The sequence below is a fragment of the Diorhabda carinulata genome, chromosome 11 (assembly GCF_026250575.1).
Source record: "Diorhabda carinulata isolate Delta chromosome 11, icDioCari1.1, whole genome shotgun sequence".
Lineage (NCBI taxonomy): Eukaryota > Metazoa > Arthropoda > Insecta > Coleoptera > Chrysomelidae > Diorhabda > Diorhabda carinulata.
Window position 1 is genome coordinate 5,150,284 of NC_079470.1, and position 21,573 is coordinate 5,171,856.

Consider the following 21,573-nt stretch of genomic DNA (forward strand, 5'->3'; position numbering starts at 1 on the left):
CTGACGTTCTAACGAGAATGATATGCATTTGATGAAGGCACCCATTTTAAAACTACAATTGCTCAGTATCTGGGTTTACCTAATGTTAATAGGATACACTAGACAATGTTTCAGACGCCTATCAGCGTCTCTCAGAAAACATTCTGAGCATACATGTAGATACCACAGATCCAAATAAAATTAATATTAATAGTATTTAATAATGTTGTTTTCAATGTTTATAAATCTTAAAATACTATTGAATCAAAAGCAGTTTTTTGTAGGGTTGGAATAATCATATTTGAGCTTCTTTTGTTTTCAAAAATTTACCTCTAAATTTCAAATCTTTTTTGAGTTATTGGCAAAAAATTCACTGTTGAAAAAATCCAATAATACGAAATTCGTTTTTTGTAAGAGTAATTTCGAAATTAGGAAAAAATCACAAGGAACGTTTTTTGTAGGAAATTTTTTGAACTACATTTTTGACCCCTTCACTTTTTTCGAAATTCGGCATAGATTCCGAGTTATTTGCAAAATTCGAAATTTGGAAAATGGAATTTGGTTATAATTGGACTCTACTCACTGGACTATAAGAAAAATATAATTTTTTGATCGGTTTGTTTTGTCTTGCGATTGCTGGGGTTTCGCTTGAGCTAATTTTTTCGTCATTAGCTCAGAAATAGGATTGTATGAATATGTGAATCTGTACCAAAATGAGTTCGTTGTATGTATGTATAAATTTTATTGAAAATAAAGCCCAAATTAGAACAAAGTGAAGTTATTACTAATAAACGACGAAATTATAAACGAACTGTTTCTCTTTAAACAGTTTTCTATCTACTCTATCTCAACTGAAATCTACTCGTCTGCTTGTTTGCTAGCTACCCATGTCTAGTTACTATAGAAACTCCAAAAAAAACATCCAAAATTGTTTTTAGTAATTGTCAAAATTGACTAATTTTTTCACCACATGATATTTTTACAAACGACCGTGAATTTTTTTTATCGCTTAAACAAATTAACGTGCAAAGGTAAGATTATTATATTATAGTTCTTAATATGACGATGTTTAATTCCTCCAGTGTGAAAATGAACCCAAGGAGAAGATCCCATCATCCGCGTTTCCTCAACGAAGTTCTCGAAGCGATAGCTACACTAAAAGAATCGAAAGGTTCCACTAAAAAGAATATAATTGATCAAGTGGAGCTTTTATTGAGCAAAAGAATCAAACGATTACGGCATGATTCAACTCAGGTAAGTTGAGAAATCTAATTAATATAAATCAGTAAATCAGGATATATATTTAAGTATATTTTCTAAATTAAACATTAAACATTGATGGATGATTACTTATGTCTATACATTAAATAATTGTACATAATTATCTGAATAACAGGGGCGGCTCATGCTCATTGTTTTACAGAGACAACCTGTACAATTTAAAGATATCAAAAATCAATTTTCCAACAAAAATGTACTTTTTATTTTAATCGATAAAATTTATGGTTTGGAAGATATTTAGATTCTTGGATCGTTGTACATACCAAAAATCCGTTTCACCATAAAGAAACATTCTTAAAAAAACTATAATAAATTGTAAGTATTTATTGAAAATACTAACAGGAAGTATTGAAACACAAATTTTTTTTAGAGAACTACATATTGTCGAACATCGTGTTATTTACATAAGGAAAAAATTTAAATATAGAAAAATCTACTAATCAAATGATAACTAAAAAAAAACTATAATAAATATTCGAATTGGGCACTTTTACACGGAGTCTACGGAGGATATTTCTTTGAACTTGGAAGAAATTCCAAGAGTTGCATTAACTAAGCTTTTAAGATATCAATATTGAGTTGATGCTGATCCCACAACTAGCTTACGCAAAATGTCACTACAGTTTTTCCTCTTCCAGAAAAGTTATCAAACACAACCCCACGCAACCATCACAATCCCGACTTTGCAAATGAGAAATTCCTGTATTAGTGCCCACTCCAATAAGCCCAAATTCTCTCTCTATGAAGTTGGTTTCACATGAGATAGTTTCACCCTGGAAGTACAATTCAAACATTGAGTCAACATCGATTTTGTGTCATGTAATATTCCTCCAAAAGTTTGCAGACACATGTGGTGCTCATCCCACAATTAGCTTACGCAAAATGTCACTTCAATTCATCGTATCAACGATAATTATTCATAAGATTCTTCAGAAGCAACTTCTTCACCTTTTGCACATCCAGAAAGAGCATACCATGGAAGTAGATCCAGCAAGATTGGCCGACGGTCGTTGGTTTTTTAGATGAACGACGACTTGTTAATATATTTTTTGGAGTCACTGTCCATTTCGCTTTTACCCAAAAACCAAATACCTCCCTCTGAAGCACATCAGATAAAACCATACCTCCTACACCCACCATACATACTCTTCGTCGATCGTCGTTGTTTTCGCAGGTTTTTTCCGGTTTTCCTTGCAACCTGGTGAATCGATTTCCCAGCCAAATGGTCGACGATATGGAATAACGCGATGCGATTTTTCGAAAATTGAAATTTTTCGAAAAATCAAGAGAAAAACCCTAACCGAGAAAAACAGTTTTCATTTGCAAGCTTTCTTTTTGAATTCTTCTGTCCAAAACTTCTAAATCTTCCTTTTTTCTCTTCAAGTAAAGTTATCGAACACAACCCCATGAAACCATCACATCCCGACCTTGCTGATGAGCAATTCCTGTATTAGGGCCAACTCCAATAAGCCCAAATTCTCTCTCTATGAAGTTGGCTTCACATGAGATGGTTTTATCCTCGAGGTACAATTCAAACATTGAGTCAACATCGATTTTGTGTCATGTGATATTCCTCTGAACGTTTGCAGACACATTTGGTTCATGCACGGTGGAAACTTAATTGATTTTAAAAATATTTTCTATAGATTCAAAGAGCTTTAAGACACGGCTTATCGAGCGGATTAATCAAATCGAAAAATGGAAAATACGTACTGGGTATGAACCAGAAAGATTACGGCGCTTTTAAGAAATTACAAGAATTGAGTTCGGGAGGTGATTTAATGAGGCAGGTGCGTAGGAGGAAAGGTAAAAAAAAAAGAAAGCGAAGACCTAGAAGACGAAGACGATATTCAGATGTGAGTGATACGGAAGAAGACGACGATAATGAAGATTACGACGACGATGATGAGGAAGTTAGTAGAGGTAGCGATAGCTGTGCTTCTCAAGGTAATTTGCTTTTAATTGAACTTTATAAAGGATGTTTTTTCAGTATGCCAAGTTATCTATGTTGTTTATTGGAAAAATATGTCGAAATATACAGCGTGGATAATAGTTGCGTAACAAGGTTTTTTCAAATGTGATAAACTACCGGTCGAAAGTTTTTGCTCGCCCTATAGTTTACATGATACTAAAAAATAACAACTCAATCGTATTGAGGTGGCTAAGCCATTACTTTCAGTACAATTTTACTCTTTTCTCAAAATCTCTTCAATTTTTATCAAACCGAAACATCCCCAAACAATCACCGAGTATCTGCCATGTTATCCAGTAGGGATCAAACATGGATCTTACATCCGTTCTTCCTTTGACCTGCGTACAAACACTTAGATCCTAAAACCTCTTCATGCGTATAATTTGTATGTTCTTTAGCCCAATGCAACTTTTTAATTTTCTATTTTTTCACCGTAACCTTCCCAAAAAGGTCACTTTCTCTCAATCTTCTTCTCACTGTAATAGATCCCTAGATTCATTGATTGGTGCTGCTCTTTCTGAGCCCATGAGTCGTGGTTCACGTTTGACTCTAAAGCTTCTGGTGGATGCAAACACCTTCGTATATCTTCTCCCGATTCTATTTTTTTTTTTTTTGGTGTTTTATCGCAGGAAATGGTTCTTTGGAAGATAGGGGACGTCGTAGAGGTAAAAAACGTAGAAAACGCAAAAGAACTAAACGTAGAAGACGCAACGAAATAATCAATATTCACGAAGGCGGAAACAAAACGGAAAATTTGAAATCGAATAAATCGTCTGAAGAAGATTCATTAAAAATGGAAAATAACGATACAGATATTGATGACATGGAAACTAATAAACGTGAGTCAGTTTTTAATGTTTACGAACGTAGTAAGAAGTCTTCGTTATTCGATTTAGTTTGGAATTTTTTTATAATTATATACAACGGAAGGTTTTATCGTAGAAAGTGGTACGCCTGAAGATAGGGGACATAGACGGAGTAGAAAACGAAAGAAACGCAAAAGAACGAGACGTAGAAGACGCAGTGACGGTACAATGGAGATTCAAGAAGCCGTCGATAATACGGAAAATCAAAAATCACCGAAATCGTCTGACGACGAATCCGCGAAATCGAGAAACGATGGATCCGATATTGACCATCGAGAAAACAATAAACGTGAGTCAGTTAATTGTATTTGATTAAGACTTCAACATATTCAATCACTATTCTCCATATGTCCTTTCTGTAATTATTTTTACCAGTCACTGTTTTCTTTGTTCTTCTTTTCTTCTAGCTAGAATGTGCTAAGTTGGTTGAATATTGTTTGATACAAAATCGTTTCGTTAGTTGCAAAACGCAATGTATCTTGATCAAAACCATGCGCAGATGAGGTTCAGTTGATTGTTTCAAGCAAAATCTCGCACTTGCAACATTAATCGATTCGTCACCATTTTAATTACGCGCAAGCTGCGTTCTAGTTACTCGTTGCACAACAACAAACCTGCCGGTTATTCACTGACCACTTTTTGTGAGGAATATGTTCAATTTACTTATGGTATTGGTTAGGGGTAGCCACGGTGCAGTGGTAAGAGACTTCTTACACGTTGTTCCATGTCAAGCTGCTTTTAGACAGCTTAGCACGATAAGTAGCCGTCGACTGTGAATTTTTCACGTAATTTGGCATCGTCAATTAACCCAAGATGAAATAAATCAAGATCTTAAGAAATCGTTTACGTTTAATCACTTTGTAAGGATGGAAATAGCCAAATTAACAATTTAAGATATCTGTCGACGTATTGAAACAGGTATTTCGATTAAAAGAAAGTCAGGACTAGGCAAAAAACAAAAAAAAATACCGTAAAAGAAGAGAGAAGCTTTGGTTGGAGCAGCTCACGTAAAACTAGGAGGAAATATGTAAGCAAGAATAAACGGAAAGTAGTTGAAAATGAGAAAAATCGGCAAATATTCTGAGAAGCGACAATTAGAACAAAAATTAAAACTTGGAAGTCTCATTGATAGCGAGTTTCCGCCCGCTAGATTTGAACATTTATTATTGGCAGAAATGCGAAGAAGCGAATTCAGAAGTGTATTTCAAAAGACACAAAAAGTTGTTGGTTTGGTTGTCGTGGTAGTTTTTCAATATACAAACGGTTCAAGTAAATAATGATTTGGGAATTTTATTGAAAAAATATACTTTATTTGATGAAAATAGAGGAAAACAAAAATGGTCTTTAGGAATGACGTTAATGAACGTTGTCAATATCTATCACCTGTCATTGAACTGACGCTAGTGCGTTCCATGTGTTGGGTATGAGAAATCTTATCCTAACCAACCGGGTAGGCAACAAGCAATGCTGCCACGAACGCGCAAAAGCTGTGTAGACACAACAAACTCCACATTCGCTGGTTGCACGTGGATAACCGTCTCATCCCTGTTGGTTTTATGTACAAAATCACTGTAAATTTAACATGGAACCTGATCGAAGGGATATTTCTAGCCTAAATTCTCTTCTGGTCATGTTTGCATGGTCTAGGAGCTGGATTACCTTGACGTTTCGTGATGAAGCAGCCGATATTTGCTGCCGTTGGCAAATTTGGTTTCCATATCTCCATGGATGTCACTGTGTTTGCAGTACCAGGATGCATTGATGATGCTCCTTAGTATCTTATTGTAGATTCGTTAAATATTTTCAATTCTGCTCTTACTTGCCTAACCCCAACCAATATTTGCTTTTATAAAAGAAGTTTGTTGTACGTGGATAACTTAGAACATCGTCCCATACATCTTTTTATATTTAGATGAAGCTTTTGCTTTGCCACGAAGTCTCACGTCGAGAGTTATACCCAGATATTACATAAGGAATAATTAACATAGTTCATTCTGATAGGAAAGTATCTAATTTTTCATTCGTAAAGTTGATGTGAGTGAATTTGGTTTCATCTAACTTAATACTCTGTTTTGACGCAATTACTAATCTAATCAATGGATATTTGTAGCTTTTCAGCAACTTCTTCGTGGGTAGTACTCCTTGCTTTACTGTAAAATATCTATCCGACAAGTAATACTTCAGTATTTGAGAATATTGTCTTGGCAGAACTATTTCCAATTTATAAAATAATCCTTTGTGCCATACTATATTAAATCCCTGTACCATATCTGAAAAGAGACCATTTTTTCTTCCAAGGATTTCTCAATATTGTCCGTGATTTTATTAGTCTTGATCTATGGTCGAGTAGTTTTTCCTAACTCAAATTGATGGGCGGGAATCAGCTTTTTATCTCTATTATTGTATTCAGTCTCTTAGGAACAGTTTTCTTGGAGGTTCTAGAATACAGACTTCATGAGGAGGCTTTACTGGTTAGGGGATTAATGTCCGAGATTCTATGGACTTGATCTATGGTCGAGTGGTTTTTCCTAACCCAAATTGATGGGCGGGAATCAGCTTTTTATCTCTATTATTGTAATCAGTCTCTTAAGGAACAGTTTTCTGGGAGCTTCTAGAATACAGACTTCATGAGGATGCTTTACTGGTTAGGGGATTAATGTCCGAGATTCTATGGACTTGATCTATGGTCGAGTGGTTTTTCCTAACTCAAATTGATGGGCGGGAATCAGCTTTTTATCTCTATTATTGTAATCAGTCTCTTAAGGAACAGTTTTCTGGGAGCTTCTAGAATACAGACTTCATGAGGAGGCTTTACTGGTTAGGGGATTAATGTCCGAGATTCTATGGACTTGATCTATGGTCGAGTGGTTTTTCCTAACTCAAATTGATGGGCGGGAATCAGCTTTTTATCTCTATTATTGTATTCAGTCTCTTAAGGAACAGTTTTCTTGGAGCTTCTAGAATACAGACTTCATGAGGATGCTTTACTGGTTAGGGGATTAATGTCCGAGTTTCTATGGACCGAGTTTCTATGGACTTGATCTATGGTCGAGTGGTTTTTCCTAACCCAAATTGATGGGCGGGAATCAGCTTTTTATCTCTATTATTGTATTCAGTCTCTTAAGGAACAGTTTTCTTGGAGCTTCTAGAATACAGACTTCATGAGGATGCTTTACTGGTTAGGGGATTAATGGCCGAGATTCTATGGACTTGATTTATGGTCGAGTGATTTTTCCTAACTCAAATTGATGGGCGGGAATCAGCTTTTTATCTCTATTATTGTAATCAGTCTCTTAAGGAACAGTTTTCTTGGAGCTTCTAGAAGACATACTTCATGAGGATGCTTTACTGGTTAGGGGATTAATGTCCGAGATTCTATGGACTTGATCTATGGTCGAGTGGTTTTCCCTAATTCAAATTGATGGGTGAGAATCAGCTTTTTATCTTTATTATCGTCTTCAGTCTCTTAAGGAACAGTTTTCTTGGAGCTTCTAGAAGACAGACTTCATGAGGAGGATTTCCTGGTTAGAGGATTAATGACCTCTGCAAATTTCCATCTTAGGAACATTCTTCAATCTGAATTATGCGTTGAAAAGATTTTGATGGATTGTCAAAAATAAAACGATATACAGGGTGTACTAATTTTTTATTTAAACCTAACAGAAATCCAAAATTTCGAGAGTTAGTTTATGGATGAATTTCTTTCGATTGATCACTATTTTAGTTTGTTTCATTAACAAAGTTTATATACGATCTTCTCATATTAAGTTGAATCATCTAAATGCATTTGTTTATTATTTGTCTAATATAAAATTAGGTTTAAAAAAAGTTTGTCTTTATCTTTTCAACAATTCTATCGTTTATGAAGCTTTTCCGATGCTTTATACTAACATAATATTCACAGATGAGATGCCCGATGGATTAATATATATTAATATCAATTAATATTTCAGAGTCGGGTCCAGATAATGTCGATAATGATGAAGAACATCTAGACGATAACCATAACCAAAACCATTGCGAAAAACCGGATTGTCTATGTAATAATTGGAAAAGTCATCAATAATATATTTGTACTGTTTTTATAATAAATATTTTACAATAAATATTCCAAAAATACCCACCGTTTCCTATTGCGTATTGCTGTAGAAGATCCGTCATGTTGATATGAGTGACTCCTTGTTTTTCCTGCATCAAACTGTCACAATGCGTCACCTTACCACTCCCAGGACCTCCTACGGACATTTTTCCGCTCGTTAAATTCTATTCTTTAATAAAAGTTAGTATACGGGGTGTTCCACGACGAGTTAAAACTTTATATGGCAAAATACTAATCTACAAAAAACGTCTAATATCTGTATAACGGTAAAATTTAGGTATAGGAAAGTACACATGAATTTGCCTCATTTTCTACCCCTGAATGGATTAAAATAGGAAAAAACCGGGTGTTTCTATTTAAAAAATTGAAGTAATTTGATATTTATGAAGTTAAACTTTGAACACTTTTTATACACACCCCGTATAAAATGAAAAATTTTTCAACATAGATTCACATACGTCTAACTTTGTTGAAAGCAAATAAATAGAAATCAGTTCCATATATTCAAGAGTATCCTCGTAAAAAAATTATTTATGATGGTCTGCAACGGTCAAATTTTTTACAAAAAAATCAATAACTCAAAAAGTATGTATTTTTCGAAAAAAGTTTGCAGATAAAAGTATACTAAAATTTTACAAAGATTTCAAAAATGCATCAATATACAGTGTGTTCTATTCAAAATAACAAAGTTACAGTCGATTTCTATTAGAAAACCCAAACGTACAATTTTTAATGATTTTACTATGAGTATTTTGCCATATATACAGATAGTTTTAACTCGTCGTGGGACACCCTGTATAGAAAACGGTATTTCGTACAGCGTTACTAGAATGTGCAGAATCGATACAAATCATTTGGAAAGATTAAAACCATATTTAGTTATAAAAATTAGAGATATTGATTAAATTCGTGTTTAAGAGCTGAAAAAAATAATATTTCGTGATATATCTTTAAAACATCCATTTTTTTTGTCATCAGTTAATTTGTGCTCAGTTATTTTTTAAGTCAAGGTTCGATTTTTTTAAGAAATTTCTAAAAGTTTATCTTCAACTCACCCAAAACGAATATGACGGGCACTTTCGGTGCTTCGAAATGTACATTTGTGCCATTGAGCATGGGAAATTTACCCATCGGAGGTGTAGCGATATTTGCTGCAGTTCTGGGTGAATTTTGTGCCCAAGTATCTTGTCCTTCTTCGAACGTTTGAGAACCATCACTTTTATCTACAACAAAATAACAAAAAATGTGAACAAACTGATTTATATCAGTTGGAATGTGATTTAATGCTGGTATAAGTTGAATTGGAAATGTGGGAGGGAAAAATTTCTGTAGGAATTTAATTCTATGACGAGGTCCACAGAAAAACAACGTTAAACAACGTGTTAAAAGTAAGCACAAGAGGGTGAACACTGAACTAAACCGTACTAACTCGAGTAGTTCAAGCCCTCTGGAGATGTCTAAATTAACTGAAATTTTAAGGTTAGGATCGTCTTCTATTTACTGTTACTTGATGCCTCGATTAGTCTCCTACAGTATGTCAAATTTGGTATCTTTAAGTAACTTTTTTCGCAATTTTAATCCCCACTTTGGGGTGGAAATCTGGTTGGTTATTTGAAAGGTTGTGTCAGTCCGTGACTGTTACCAAAAATCTTCAACAATGAAGTCACCACCACGGTTTGAAAATGGTGATTCTGAATCAACTAACAGTTAAAAAAACTGCAATTCTAAGGTTAGGATCGTCTTCTATTTACTGTTACTTGATGCCTCGATTAGTCTCCTACAGTATGTCAAATTTGGTATCTTTAAGTAACTTTTTTCGCAATTTTAATCCCCACTTTGGGGTGGAAATCTGGTTGGTTATTTGAAAGGTTGTGTCAGTCCGTGACTGTTACCAAAAATCTTCAACAATGAAGTCACCACCACGGTTTGAAAATGGTGATTCTGAATCAACTAACAGTTAAAAAAACTGCAATTCTAAGGTTAGGATCGTCTTCTATTTACTGTTACTTGATGCCTCGATTAGTCTCCTACAGTATGTCAAATTTGGTATCTTTAAGTAACTTTTTTCGCAATTTTAATCCCCACTTTGGGGTGGAACTCTGGTTGGTTATTTCAAAGGTTGTGTCAGTCCGTGACTGTTACCAAAAATCTTCAACAATGAAGTCACCACCACGGTTTGAAAATGGTGATTTCTGAATCAACTTACAGTTAAAAAAACTGAAATTCTAAGGTTAGGATCGTCTTCTATTTACTGTTACTTGATGCCTCGATTAGTCTCCTACAGTATGTCAAATTTAGTATCTTTAAGTAACGTTTTTCTCATTTCTGGGCCCCAATTTGAAACCTCATAATTCTTCAGAGATGCAGACTCCTATAGAGCCTCTATATCAAACCAAACATAAAGGAGTAAACCCTTTCACACTCGAGTAAGTGGATTGTGCCTACCGTGTGGATCTTGAACTTCTGTAGGTTGTGTTGTTCGGGAGATCCTTGGTACACAGGCTTGCACTTCTCTAATGAAAAGATTCCTGGCTTTGTCGGGTGTCTTCAGGTGTTCATAAACCACGTCTGCCTGTCCAGCAGGTCTTACAAATACTTTTTTAGGTGGTATTATATTGTACAGCTCGGAAAAGGCATTTTCCATCGGTAAAACAGAGTCAGGTCGCTGGAATTTCTGCTGTACAAGTTTCTGGTCAACTTTGGAGCTGAGCTTCAAATGTGCTACCAGTAACCCAAAGGTGAACGAATCTTGTAGAGGATTAGAAGCTGTTGTGGAGTGTATAGCTTTTGCTCGAAGTCTCTTCCAATAAAAAGTATTTTTCATGACCTCGCTCTATTAACTTTAAGTAAACACTTTGAACTATCATTTTGCGTCAACGTGACATTTTAAAAGATATTATAATATACATTGTTCCATAGCTCGAAATAAGTGACAAACCTTACATAATCCGACCCTGTAGGGGGTCAGATGTCAATAAGGGTAGTGTCTATCCATCTCTTATATCAACTGGAGGCAAGTCATATCGAGAAATGCTGTTATTATGATTGAGTTTATTGCATAAATAAACAAAATTTCCAAAATTAGCAGTTGAAGAGTTATTTTTGTTCTAGTCTAATTGAATAGTGTTTTAGGGCTACTTTTTTTTGTGTGATCAAAAATGAAATAACTATTAGCCTATTACACTTTACTTAAAAGTGTGCTAAATGGGAAAATGATCGATTATTTTCGATGAATCCTTGTAGGAAGAAGTTTTGGGAAAATATTTCCAACTTTGAATGCAAGCAGCGTTAATGTTCGCGTGATGATTCCAACTCATGCAACAAGGTTATAAAACAAAAGACTTATTATGAATACCAAAGCATGTTAGATGTTTATTCAACACATAAAAAATATAATCAATTAAATTAATAATAAAAAAAGTGCGTCTATTAAAAACTTTTTTTTAATATTTTTATAAAATCATGTTTGCGTCACTTTTCTGTGTGTATAATGACACGCGGTTCGCATCGATTATTTTAACTTGATGCTGATTGCAGATAGTGCATACCATTTGTTGAATTAATAGACTTTTTCACGCGATATGTTAAAACTTTCAAGGTTGCTTTTTCTCAATATCAATGTCTTCGTTTTTATAAATAACAAAGTCCATTCATGAATTTACATTTCGTGGTCGATAAATGTGCCATTGGTACAACGTAAATTCATAACAATAAATAATAACACAATTCGAATTATATTTGGATTTATAATTCTTCCAATATCAATTCCAGATGACATTTAAGCGAGGAACAATCAATATTTCATAAATACGCACGATATATCTAATAAAGGAATGAAAAATAATGTTTACTCCCCGTATAAAATTCGGTAGAGGTCTAACAAACCGTCAGTCCACGTGGACTCATCATCACGCTGTTTACCAATGAAAACATCGAATCGTAAACATAAATTTCGGAAAAATATGTTATAAATATGATTTCAAATGGCAAATGATTGTGCATTTTTTTGTATTGTGAAATATTGAGCCCTTAACTAACTCTAAATGTGGAGTAGGTAGGTAAAGATCGTGCTCCGTGTTCCGTGTAAATATCTAGAAAGAAAGGTCATAAATAAAAAAATAAAATGTGATTTTTTTTTCAATATATTCTCCCTTTATTTTCATATACTTTTCAAAACGTCTGTCTAAAACTCATATTATCTTCAATAAAAGTAAAAATTCTCTAGCTATGAGTGATATATATATATGTCATCAATATAAGCATCACAAAACGCGTAATACGAATATGTTTGCTTAGCATCCCATCGAAAATTTTAAATAAAAAAGGGGGTCGTTTGGCTCATTGTTACAAAGGGATTTTAGTCCTCTGTTCAGCAATATAAAGTTTTCTAAATTCATTCACTTCTTGATAATAATCGAGGTGATTTTGAAATTATCGTATAACATTTTGTATGATTATTATTAGGGCGTTTTATTAATAATTTCTTCCTCTATTCAAACTTTTAAATTACCAATTTTATCGAGTCTATTTAAAATATATTTTAGATTTTAAATAACCCCCTAAAAAGTAATCGATAGGACTCAAATCGGGGAATCTAGCCGGGCATTCGATCGTTCCACGTCTTCCAATCCACCTATTGGGAAAAACCTCGTTAAAATAATTACTAGCAGTACATCCTTAATGGGGTGGAGCTCCATTTTATTGGTAGTAGATAGAAAAGGTTTTTATAATGCATTAAGAAGTTAATTAACCCCATTAACTGTGTCGTCAAAAAAATAGGAGCCAATAATTTTATTGTTAAAGATACCAGCTCAAACGTTCACTGTTTTAGGATATTGAGTGTGAGCCTCACACATCTAGTGAGGATTTTCTCTGCTCCATTATCAACAGCTCTGTTTGTTAATCGTTTCGTTTAAATGAAACGTCGCTTCATCAGAAAAAACTACAAATCTGCGTTTATTCTGTCCATCATTAATTCTGTTGGGATTATGGATAAGGTAACGGTGTATTTATAAGAAAAAACTGAATTCGTTATCAATTGGATAATTATTTTATTTCATTTAGAGTTGTAAAAGTTCTAATGTTTCAGATTTACTGTCGTTTTTAATTAATGGCTATAATGATTGCACGAGAAATATCAAAGTTGTATACCAGCATCGTCGAACTTTAGCAACATCTTCGACAATTGAAAATTTATTTGATGAATTTATGACAGTTCCAAACAGTCAACAGAAATTTCTTATAAATACTCACAAGTCTCGGTGTAATTCAATGTGTAAGAAAAGTTTACTGCTGAAAATATATTGGTTAAACCATTAAATACGACAATTATTACAACTTTTTGAATCATTATATCTCAGAAACAGTGACTTGTAGGAGAAAAAGTATTCAATAATTTTTTGTAGATAATTTTATGATCTACAATTTTCATCTGAGATGTTTTTATGTTAAAACCTACCGTTTTGCTGAAAATTGCGAAAAACTCATATTTTGACCTCGATTAAGTTTTTTTCCATACACGGAAATGATGGGAAACATTCAAATTCTATGTTCAATTGTATTTTGAACAATCCTACTGATTTTCAGCTCGATGGGAATTTATTTAACTTCGAATATCTAAATTGACCGGATTATAACTTTTACAACTTTTTGAATCATTATATCTCAGAAACAGTGTCTTGTAGGAAAAACAGTACTGATATATTTTTTGTAGATAATTTTATGATCTACAATTTTTGTCTAAAGTTTTTTTAAGTTAAAACTCACCGTTTTGCTGAAAATTGCGAAAAACTAATTTTTTTGACCTTTGACCTTGATTAAATTTCTTTCTATACACGGAAATGATGGGAAACATTCAAATTCTATGTTCAATTGTATTTTAAACAATTCTACTGATTTTCAGCTCGATGGGAATTTATTTAACTTCTTTACAACTTTTTGAATCATTATATCTCAGAAACAGTGACTTGTAGGAAAAAAAAGTATCGATACGTTTTTTGTAGATAATTTTATAATCTACAATTTTTGTCCAAAGTATTTTTATGTTAAAACCCACCATTTTGCTGAAAATTGCGAAAAACTAATTTTTTTGACCTTTGACCTTGATTAAATTTCTTTCCATACACGGAAATGATGGGAAACATTCAAATTCTATGTTCAATTGTATTTTGAACAATCCTACTGATTTTCAGCTCGATGGGAATTTATTTAACTTCGAATATCTAAATTGACCGGATTATAACTTTTACAACTTTTTGAATCATTATATCTCAGAAACAGTGTCTTGTAGGAAAAACAGTACTGATAAATTTTTTGTAGATAATTTTATGATCTACAATTTTTGTCCAAAGTATTTTTATGTTAAAACCCACCATTTTGCTGAAAATTGCGAAAAACTAATTTTTTTGACCTTTGACCTTGATTAAATTTCTTTCTATACACGGAAATGATGGGAAACATTCAAATTCTATGTTCAATTGTATTTTGAACAATTCTACTGATTTTCAGCTCGATGGGAATTTATTTAACTTCGAATATCTAAATTGACCGGATTATAACTTTTACAACTTTTTGAATCATTATATCTCAGAAACAGTGTCTTGTAGGAAAAACAGTACTGATAAATTTTTTGTAGATAATTTTATGATCTACAATTTTTGTCCAAAGTATTTTTATGTTAAAACCCACCATTTTGCTGAAAATTGCGAAAAACTAATTTTTTTGACCTTTGACCTTGATTAAATTTCTTTCTATACACGGAAATGATGGGAAACATTCAAATTCTATGTTCAATTGTATTTTGAACAATTCTACTGATTTTCAGCTCGATGGGAATTTATGTAACCTCGAATGTCTAAATTGACCGGATTATAACTTTTACAACTCTTTGAATCATTATATCTCAGAAACAGTGGCTTGTAAGAAAAAAGTATCGATACGTTTTTTGTAGATAATTTTATAATCTACAATTTTTGTCCAAAGTATTTTTATGTTAAAACCCACCATTTTGCTGAAAATTGCGAAAAACTAATTTTTTTGACCTTTGACCTTGATTAAATTTCTTTCCATACACGGAAATGATGGGAAACATTCAAATTCTATGTTCAATTGTATTTTGAACAATCCTACTGATTTTCAGCTCGATGGGAATTTATTTAACTTCGAATATCTAAATTGACCGGATTATAACTTTTACAACTTTTTGAATCATTATATCTCAGAAACAGTGTCTTGTAGGAAAAACAGTACTGATAAATTTTTTGTAGATAATTTTATGATCTACAATTTTTGTCCAAAGTATTTTTATGTTAAAACCCACCATTTTGCTGAAAATTGCGAAAAACTAATTTTTTTGACCTTTGACCTTGATTAAATTTCTTTCTATACACGGAAATGATGGGAAACATTCAAATTCTATGTTCAATTGTATTTTGAACAATTCTACTGATTTTCAGCTCGATGGGAATTTATTTAACTTCGAATATCTAAATTGACCGGATTATAACTTTTACAACTTTTTGAATCATTATATCTCAGAAACAGTGTCTTGTAGGAAAAACAGTACTGATAAATTTTTTGTAGATAATTTTATGATCTACAATTTTTGTCCAAAGTATTTTTATGTTAAAACCCACCATTTTGCTGAAAATTGCGAAAAACTAATTTTTTTGACCTTTGACCTTGATTAAATTTCTTTCTATACACGGAAATGATGGGAAACATTCAAATTCTATGTTCAATTGTATTTTGAACAATTCTACTGATTTTCAGCTCGATGGGAATTTATTTAACTTCGAATATCTAAATTGACCGGATTATAACTTTTACAACTTTTTGAATCATTATATCTCAGAAACAGTGTCTTGTAGGAAAAACAGTACTGATAAATTTTTTGTAGATAATTTTATGATCTACAATTTTTGTCCAAAGTATTTTTATGTTAAAACCCACCATTTTGCTGAAAATTGCGAAAAACTAATTTTTTTGACCTTTGACCTTGATTAAATTTCTTTCTATACACGGAAATGATGGGAAACATTCAAATTCTATGTTCAATTGTATTTTGAACAATCCTACTGATTTTCAGCTCGATGGGAATTTATTTAACTTCGAATATCTAAATTGACCGGATTATAACTTTTACAACTTTTTGAATCATTATATCTCAGAAACAGTGTCTTGTAGGAAAAACAGTACTGATAAATTTTTTGTAGATAATTTTATGATCTACAATTTTTGTCCAAAGTATTTTTATGTTAAAACCCACCATTTTGCTGAAAATTGCGAAAAACTAATTTTTTTGACCTTTGACCTTGATTAAATTTCTTTCTATACACGGAAATGATGGGAAACATTCAAATTCTATGTTCAATTGTATTTTGAACAATTCTACTGATTTTCAGCTCGATGGGAATTTATTTAACTTCGAATATCTAAATTGACCGGATTATAACTTTTACAACTTTTTGAATCATTATATCTCAGAAACAGTGGCTTGTAAAAAAAATATTCACACGTTTTTTGTAGATAATTTTGTTATCTACAATTTTTGTCTGGGGTATTTTATGTTAAAACCCACCGTTTTGCGAAAAACACATTTTTTTGACCTTTAATCATAAAGAAAATTTTTTCCATATATGGAAATGATGGGGAACATTCATATTCTATGTTCAATTGTATTTATATGATATCAACTCCTTTTAATTGACATTTTGATAACTTTCGAGTTCATAAAGAAACATATCATAAGCAGTAGTGGGTGAAAAAAACGTATTATTAAGGTCTCCGTAGTGTAGTGGCTAGAATACGAGGCTCACATCCGGGAGGTCCCAGGTTCAAGTCGCGCCGATACTTTTTTTTCTACTTTGATAAAATTTTTGTTAGTAGAAACAATATTTTATGCAAATCTTGTGTAAAGGCTTTTTTTTCGATTCATGTAATTTTCCCACAACGTCAATATTCACATTCGTCGATAAAAGGCTACTTCACTCAGTCGTTACATAGATAATTATTTTGAAAGCTGGAAAATGGAAAATCAAATACATATTTTGTATTTAAAACTATTCTGCTACAAAATTTAATGATTTAATACAGTTTGGCTCTAAGATGGAAATATTTTTTTTTTGTAAATCGAAGAAAATAATAAAAACTAAAGTAGGAAAAAATGCGGTCGATGCCATTCAATATTTCTCATTAACGTAAAGAATATTTCCAAGGTCACAGATAAAACCCTAAACATAACGAACAACACATCAAGTAAACATTTGTCCACGTACATTTCAACCAATCGATTTCACGATTGTACACAATGATTCTATAAGAGATAATATTTTGTAGATTTATAACGTTCTAATAAAAAATTATTTACCTAACACATTTTTGATAAAAACTTGTTCTGATTCTTATTAAAATCAAATTTTAACAGCATTCATTAATTATTCACTCTTTTCTTACGATTTTTAGTAACTACTGATATTTCTGCGACTTTTCATTTCAGCACGTGCCTTCGGCATACTAACAACTTTCTAATTTGGCATTTCACACCTTGGTAAGTACTTACCCACTTCAAATATCAATAAGAATAATATAGAAAAACCAATTTTTTTCTAGTATTTAACTTGTTATTCTCCGATTTAAGGCCGATTATTATATTAGCGAGTTACTTGTGCACAGATTTCACGTGCACTCGAACCATATGAACTTCCAACGTTCCTCTATATTGTAGCAGTAAGAAGCGCAAGAGATTGACCAATCAGATTTAAAATTCGGATGTGTAATGAACGCAGATATGGCGTCGTTTTTTAAAACTGTCCCCAGGTGATTAAGCTTAAAAAACTTGATAAAAATTTTTGTGATGCTCTAATAATTTTTTAATATAATAATACAACAATCTTTTTCTAATTCTATACAGTTAGTATTTTTCTTTTCTCGTCTTTCTTCTAAAGATATGACTTGGAGACGTGAACGAGACCGGGAGAGATAGATAAGCAAATTGTAAACATAACCTCACAGCACCGCGTCAGAAATGATGATATTCTGAAGAAAATTTTAATAACAGACCCAGTCGAGAGAATATCTACCATGAAGCAGAGATGTAGCGAGAAAACTCAACTCAAGAGAGCGTTTAAATTATCAAGACAATTCACGAGAAATCCTCTTCGAAAGCGGGCACAATCTAACATCAAAACCATACAATATTAAAGATAAAATTCTTTTCTTAAGTCTCTACTCTTTTTATTTTATCCTTCTAGATGTTTAGCTAGCTGTGTCGTTGGAGTATTCTGTTACAATTCTTTATTAACTCCTGCCAATATTTACATTCTAATGGGGTTTTTTCCTCCTAATATTTCGAAGGAATCATGATTCTAAGCATTTAATCCCAAATATTAATGAAGTATCATCGTTCAAGACGAACCAAATTATGACCAGTTGTTGGCGGTGGTTGAATACATAGGTTTCTTTAGTATTTTCTTATAATGTGGCACCTTTGGTTGTAAATCCTCTAGTACAAAAAAGTATCTTCAAAGGAAATTTGAAAGGAAAGTAATACAAGAGACAGAGAGATAACTTGTATAGCAAAACTCTGACATCATGTCAAGATGAGGTCGGAAACTTTTCATACAACTTCAAGCTTTATGGATGGTAAATTGTGGTTAATTATGCTGATGTGGTCCATAAGACTCAATCTAGTCTACAAGTCATGCATTTATTTTCATGTTATATACCTAGATTAGTTTTTGTTAGCTTCGTCGACTACTAGTCGATGTTCTGAATTGAAAAATGAATGTATAAGGATTATTGATTATTATATTTCTCGGTATATTCGGTAAAACCGTGACCGTCAATTCAAGTATATTACCATGAATACTTAATCAATTGCTTTTCCATTAATATTGACATGACTCGAACACAGAAGATGAATTTGTGTTTGTACTTTCATACTAAACAAAAAATTGATAAGCATCATAATTTCGTTTAAATGCGCGTTTTCACGATTTACGTTAATCGAACAAAATTTGATTCAAAATCGTCATTAGAACATTAAACGTACTCAATTATTTATTTATTACTGGATGAAATACCAGATTTGAACATGACAAGACAAGAAGTATGTTGGGCAGACTAAAAGATCCCAAAATATCCGGTTTAAAGAGCACAGAGCTCAATTTAAAATATGAACCGACCAAAAAATGGAGTATTTTTGAATAAAGATGGAAATGGAAGATGGACGAAGATGGAATGTAGATTACACATCGAAATTTTTTTTAGTAGTTGGAAGTTTAAAATCATTTAATAAATCATGTAATTATCTAGAAAAAACACATTTTTTTGTCAAAAATCGACTTTATTCGTCAATGTGAGAGCAATACAATCATTCCAACGCTTCTCTAACTTTTCGATACCATAATTGTAGAAGGATTTGTCTGTTGCCTCAAAATATGATCCAGTTTCAGAATTGCTTCTTCATTCGAGCTGAATATCTTAACGGCGAGCATTTTTTTGAGATCATCGAATAGCCAGTAGTCACTGAAAACCAGATCTGGACTATATGGTGGATGAGGAAACAACTCGAAGTGTAATTCGTTCAATTCAACAATCTCGTTGCCATCGACTCGTGAATTGGTGTATTGTTTTGATGAAAGGTTTTTTCTTTGGCCGTTTTTTCTTGAATTTTGCATTCAAACGATCCGAAAACTCTATGTAGTATTCGCTATTGATTGTCTCTCCCATTTGAAGATATTCGATGAACAATATTCCATGCGCATCCCAAAATACTGAAGCCATAAACCTCCCAGCTGACTATTGTAACTTTGGACGGTTCGGACCTGGTTCACCGGCTGCAGTCCACTCAGATGATGATCGTTTTGATTCCGGAGTGAAGTGATTGACCAATTGTCACATATCGACGCAAAAAATCTGATTTATCACGTGCAAAAATGGCCAAACACTGCTATGAATCGTCAAAACGTTGTTGTTTTTGATTAACTGTGAATAAACGCAGCATTCACCAAAGTATTTTCTTAACTTTCCACAAGCTTTTGTCTACAAATTGTAAACAATTTTTGGACAATAAAACATTTCTCTGTTTCTCTCTTTGTCATTGTAAACAGCCCATATTCTGTTTTTGATTTGTGTTAATCCTTCTTCGTTCAAAAACATGATTGCAACAAGCTGGAACTTGGTATAAAGTTTGTTGAGACTTGTATCTGACGTGTGCATAGATATGAAAGAGCTCGATTATTGTCAAAAAATTGTTAAAATTTGTGGACAAAATCTTGTGAAAACTTTCCAGTACATATTCCCTCAAATTATTGCGAAATGCGGTAAAAATGATATCGATTTGATTTCAATTGGCAAATGATTGTGCATTTTTTTGCATTGTATAATTTTGAGCCTTTAACTAATTCTGAATGTGTAGTGTGCCACTTAATAATGGCATAATAAACTATTAGGGAGGTGGATAAATTAAGTTCTTTGGGAGCTAATCTTAGCGCAAAAAAGGGAATCGCACCATGATTTAAGGGTGACAGTTATGGACTAGTATCATCTGCATAAAGACATATTTTACCGCTAATGTCTAGATAGCCCAGTACTGAGCCCTGAGGCACTCCCGATTCTATTGGCTTGCAAGGCCAAGAAATTTCTGGATTGCAATACGTATAAACGTTAATTGTTAAGAAAATACTAGTCTTACCTGTATCCAAACAGATTCCCATATTCTGGTTTACGTGTAATAAAATCTTTTCTGTAAATTATCGAATATATGCAACCATAAACGCGGATACCGCGTATAACTTTTCATTTGATTCATCGAGTCGTGAACGCCGATCAATTTTATCACTCTTCAACACCAATTAAAACGATCACCCGTTCACAAAACCGCATCTCGAAAATACCATTCAAATAATCGTTACTCTAAATCAAAATTAGATAATTTAGTTACTGCTCTTTACAACGGTTCAATGGAAACTATTCCGTTCGGTGGAAAATCGCTTTTTCTTTAAATCGGAAAGCGCTTGGAAATTTGAATAATTGATGAACTTAGCTGTTTAGCCATTGGTTGCTATGGGTCGACGTCGATGGACAGACCGAACGGAAAGTTAAAACGTTATTTGGTATATTATAATTATTACTAACGATAAATAGTTCTCAGCACGAACTTTGCTGGTTCTTTTCAGTTCACGATGTAATGATATGATGTTTCAAAGGTATTCATGATGAAAAACAATAAAAGAATTGTGAGCTAATCAATTTCTATTTCACCATCTTCCATGTCATCTAATTCGTCGTCATCGATGTAATCATTTTTTCATTCACTGTCTTCATCATACTTTTAGCTGTTTTATTTTTTGCCTTTAGTGTTTCACTTTTTGTTG

The 21,573-nt window shown here is 32.8% G+C and overlaps 2 protein-coding genes across 3 annotated transcripts in view; one reads left to right on the forward strand and one right to left on the reverse strand.

Annotated features, from left to right (window-relative positions):
* The window catches only part of LOC130899551 (adenylate kinase isoenzyme 5), a 40,841-nt gene extending 19,673 nt beyond the window's left edge, over window positions 1-21,168 (reverse strand). Inside the window, exons 1-3 of the mRNA XM_057809562.1 lie at window positions 20,892-21,168; window positions 9,253-9,420; window positions 8,223-8,333 (exon numbers count right to left, since the gene is read on the reverse strand). Coding sequence (XP_057665545.1) covers window positions 8,223-8,333; window positions 9,253-9,420; window positions 20,892-20,913 — 301 coding nt within the window. The 5' untranslated portion in view covers window positions 20,914-21,168. The remainder of the gene's footprint in view (window positions 1-8,222; window positions 8,334-9,252; window positions 9,421-20,891) is intronic.
* On the forward strand, window positions 869-8,217 carry LOC130899550 (uncharacterized protein DDB_G0283697-like). 2 transcript variants are annotated; one of them, XM_057809560.1, is made up of 6 exons: window positions 869-1,010; window positions 1,062-1,233; window positions 2,907-3,207; window positions 3,862-4,071; window positions 4,175-4,387; window positions 8,052-8,217. In XM_057809560.1, the coding sequence occupies exons 2-6, from the start codon at window positions 1,069-1,071 to the stop codon at window positions 8,162-8,164; spliced, it is 1,002 nt and encodes a 333-aa protein (XP_057665543.1). In that variant the 5' UTR covers window positions 869-1,010; window positions 1,062-1,068; the 3' UTR covers window positions 8,165-8,217. The 2 variants fall into 2 exon arrangements, with proteins under 2 accessions (XP_057665543.1, XP_057665544.1); XM_057809561.1 differs by having other exon boundaries at window positions 4,179-4,387.
* Window positions 21,169-21,573: the final 405 nt, after the last annotated feature.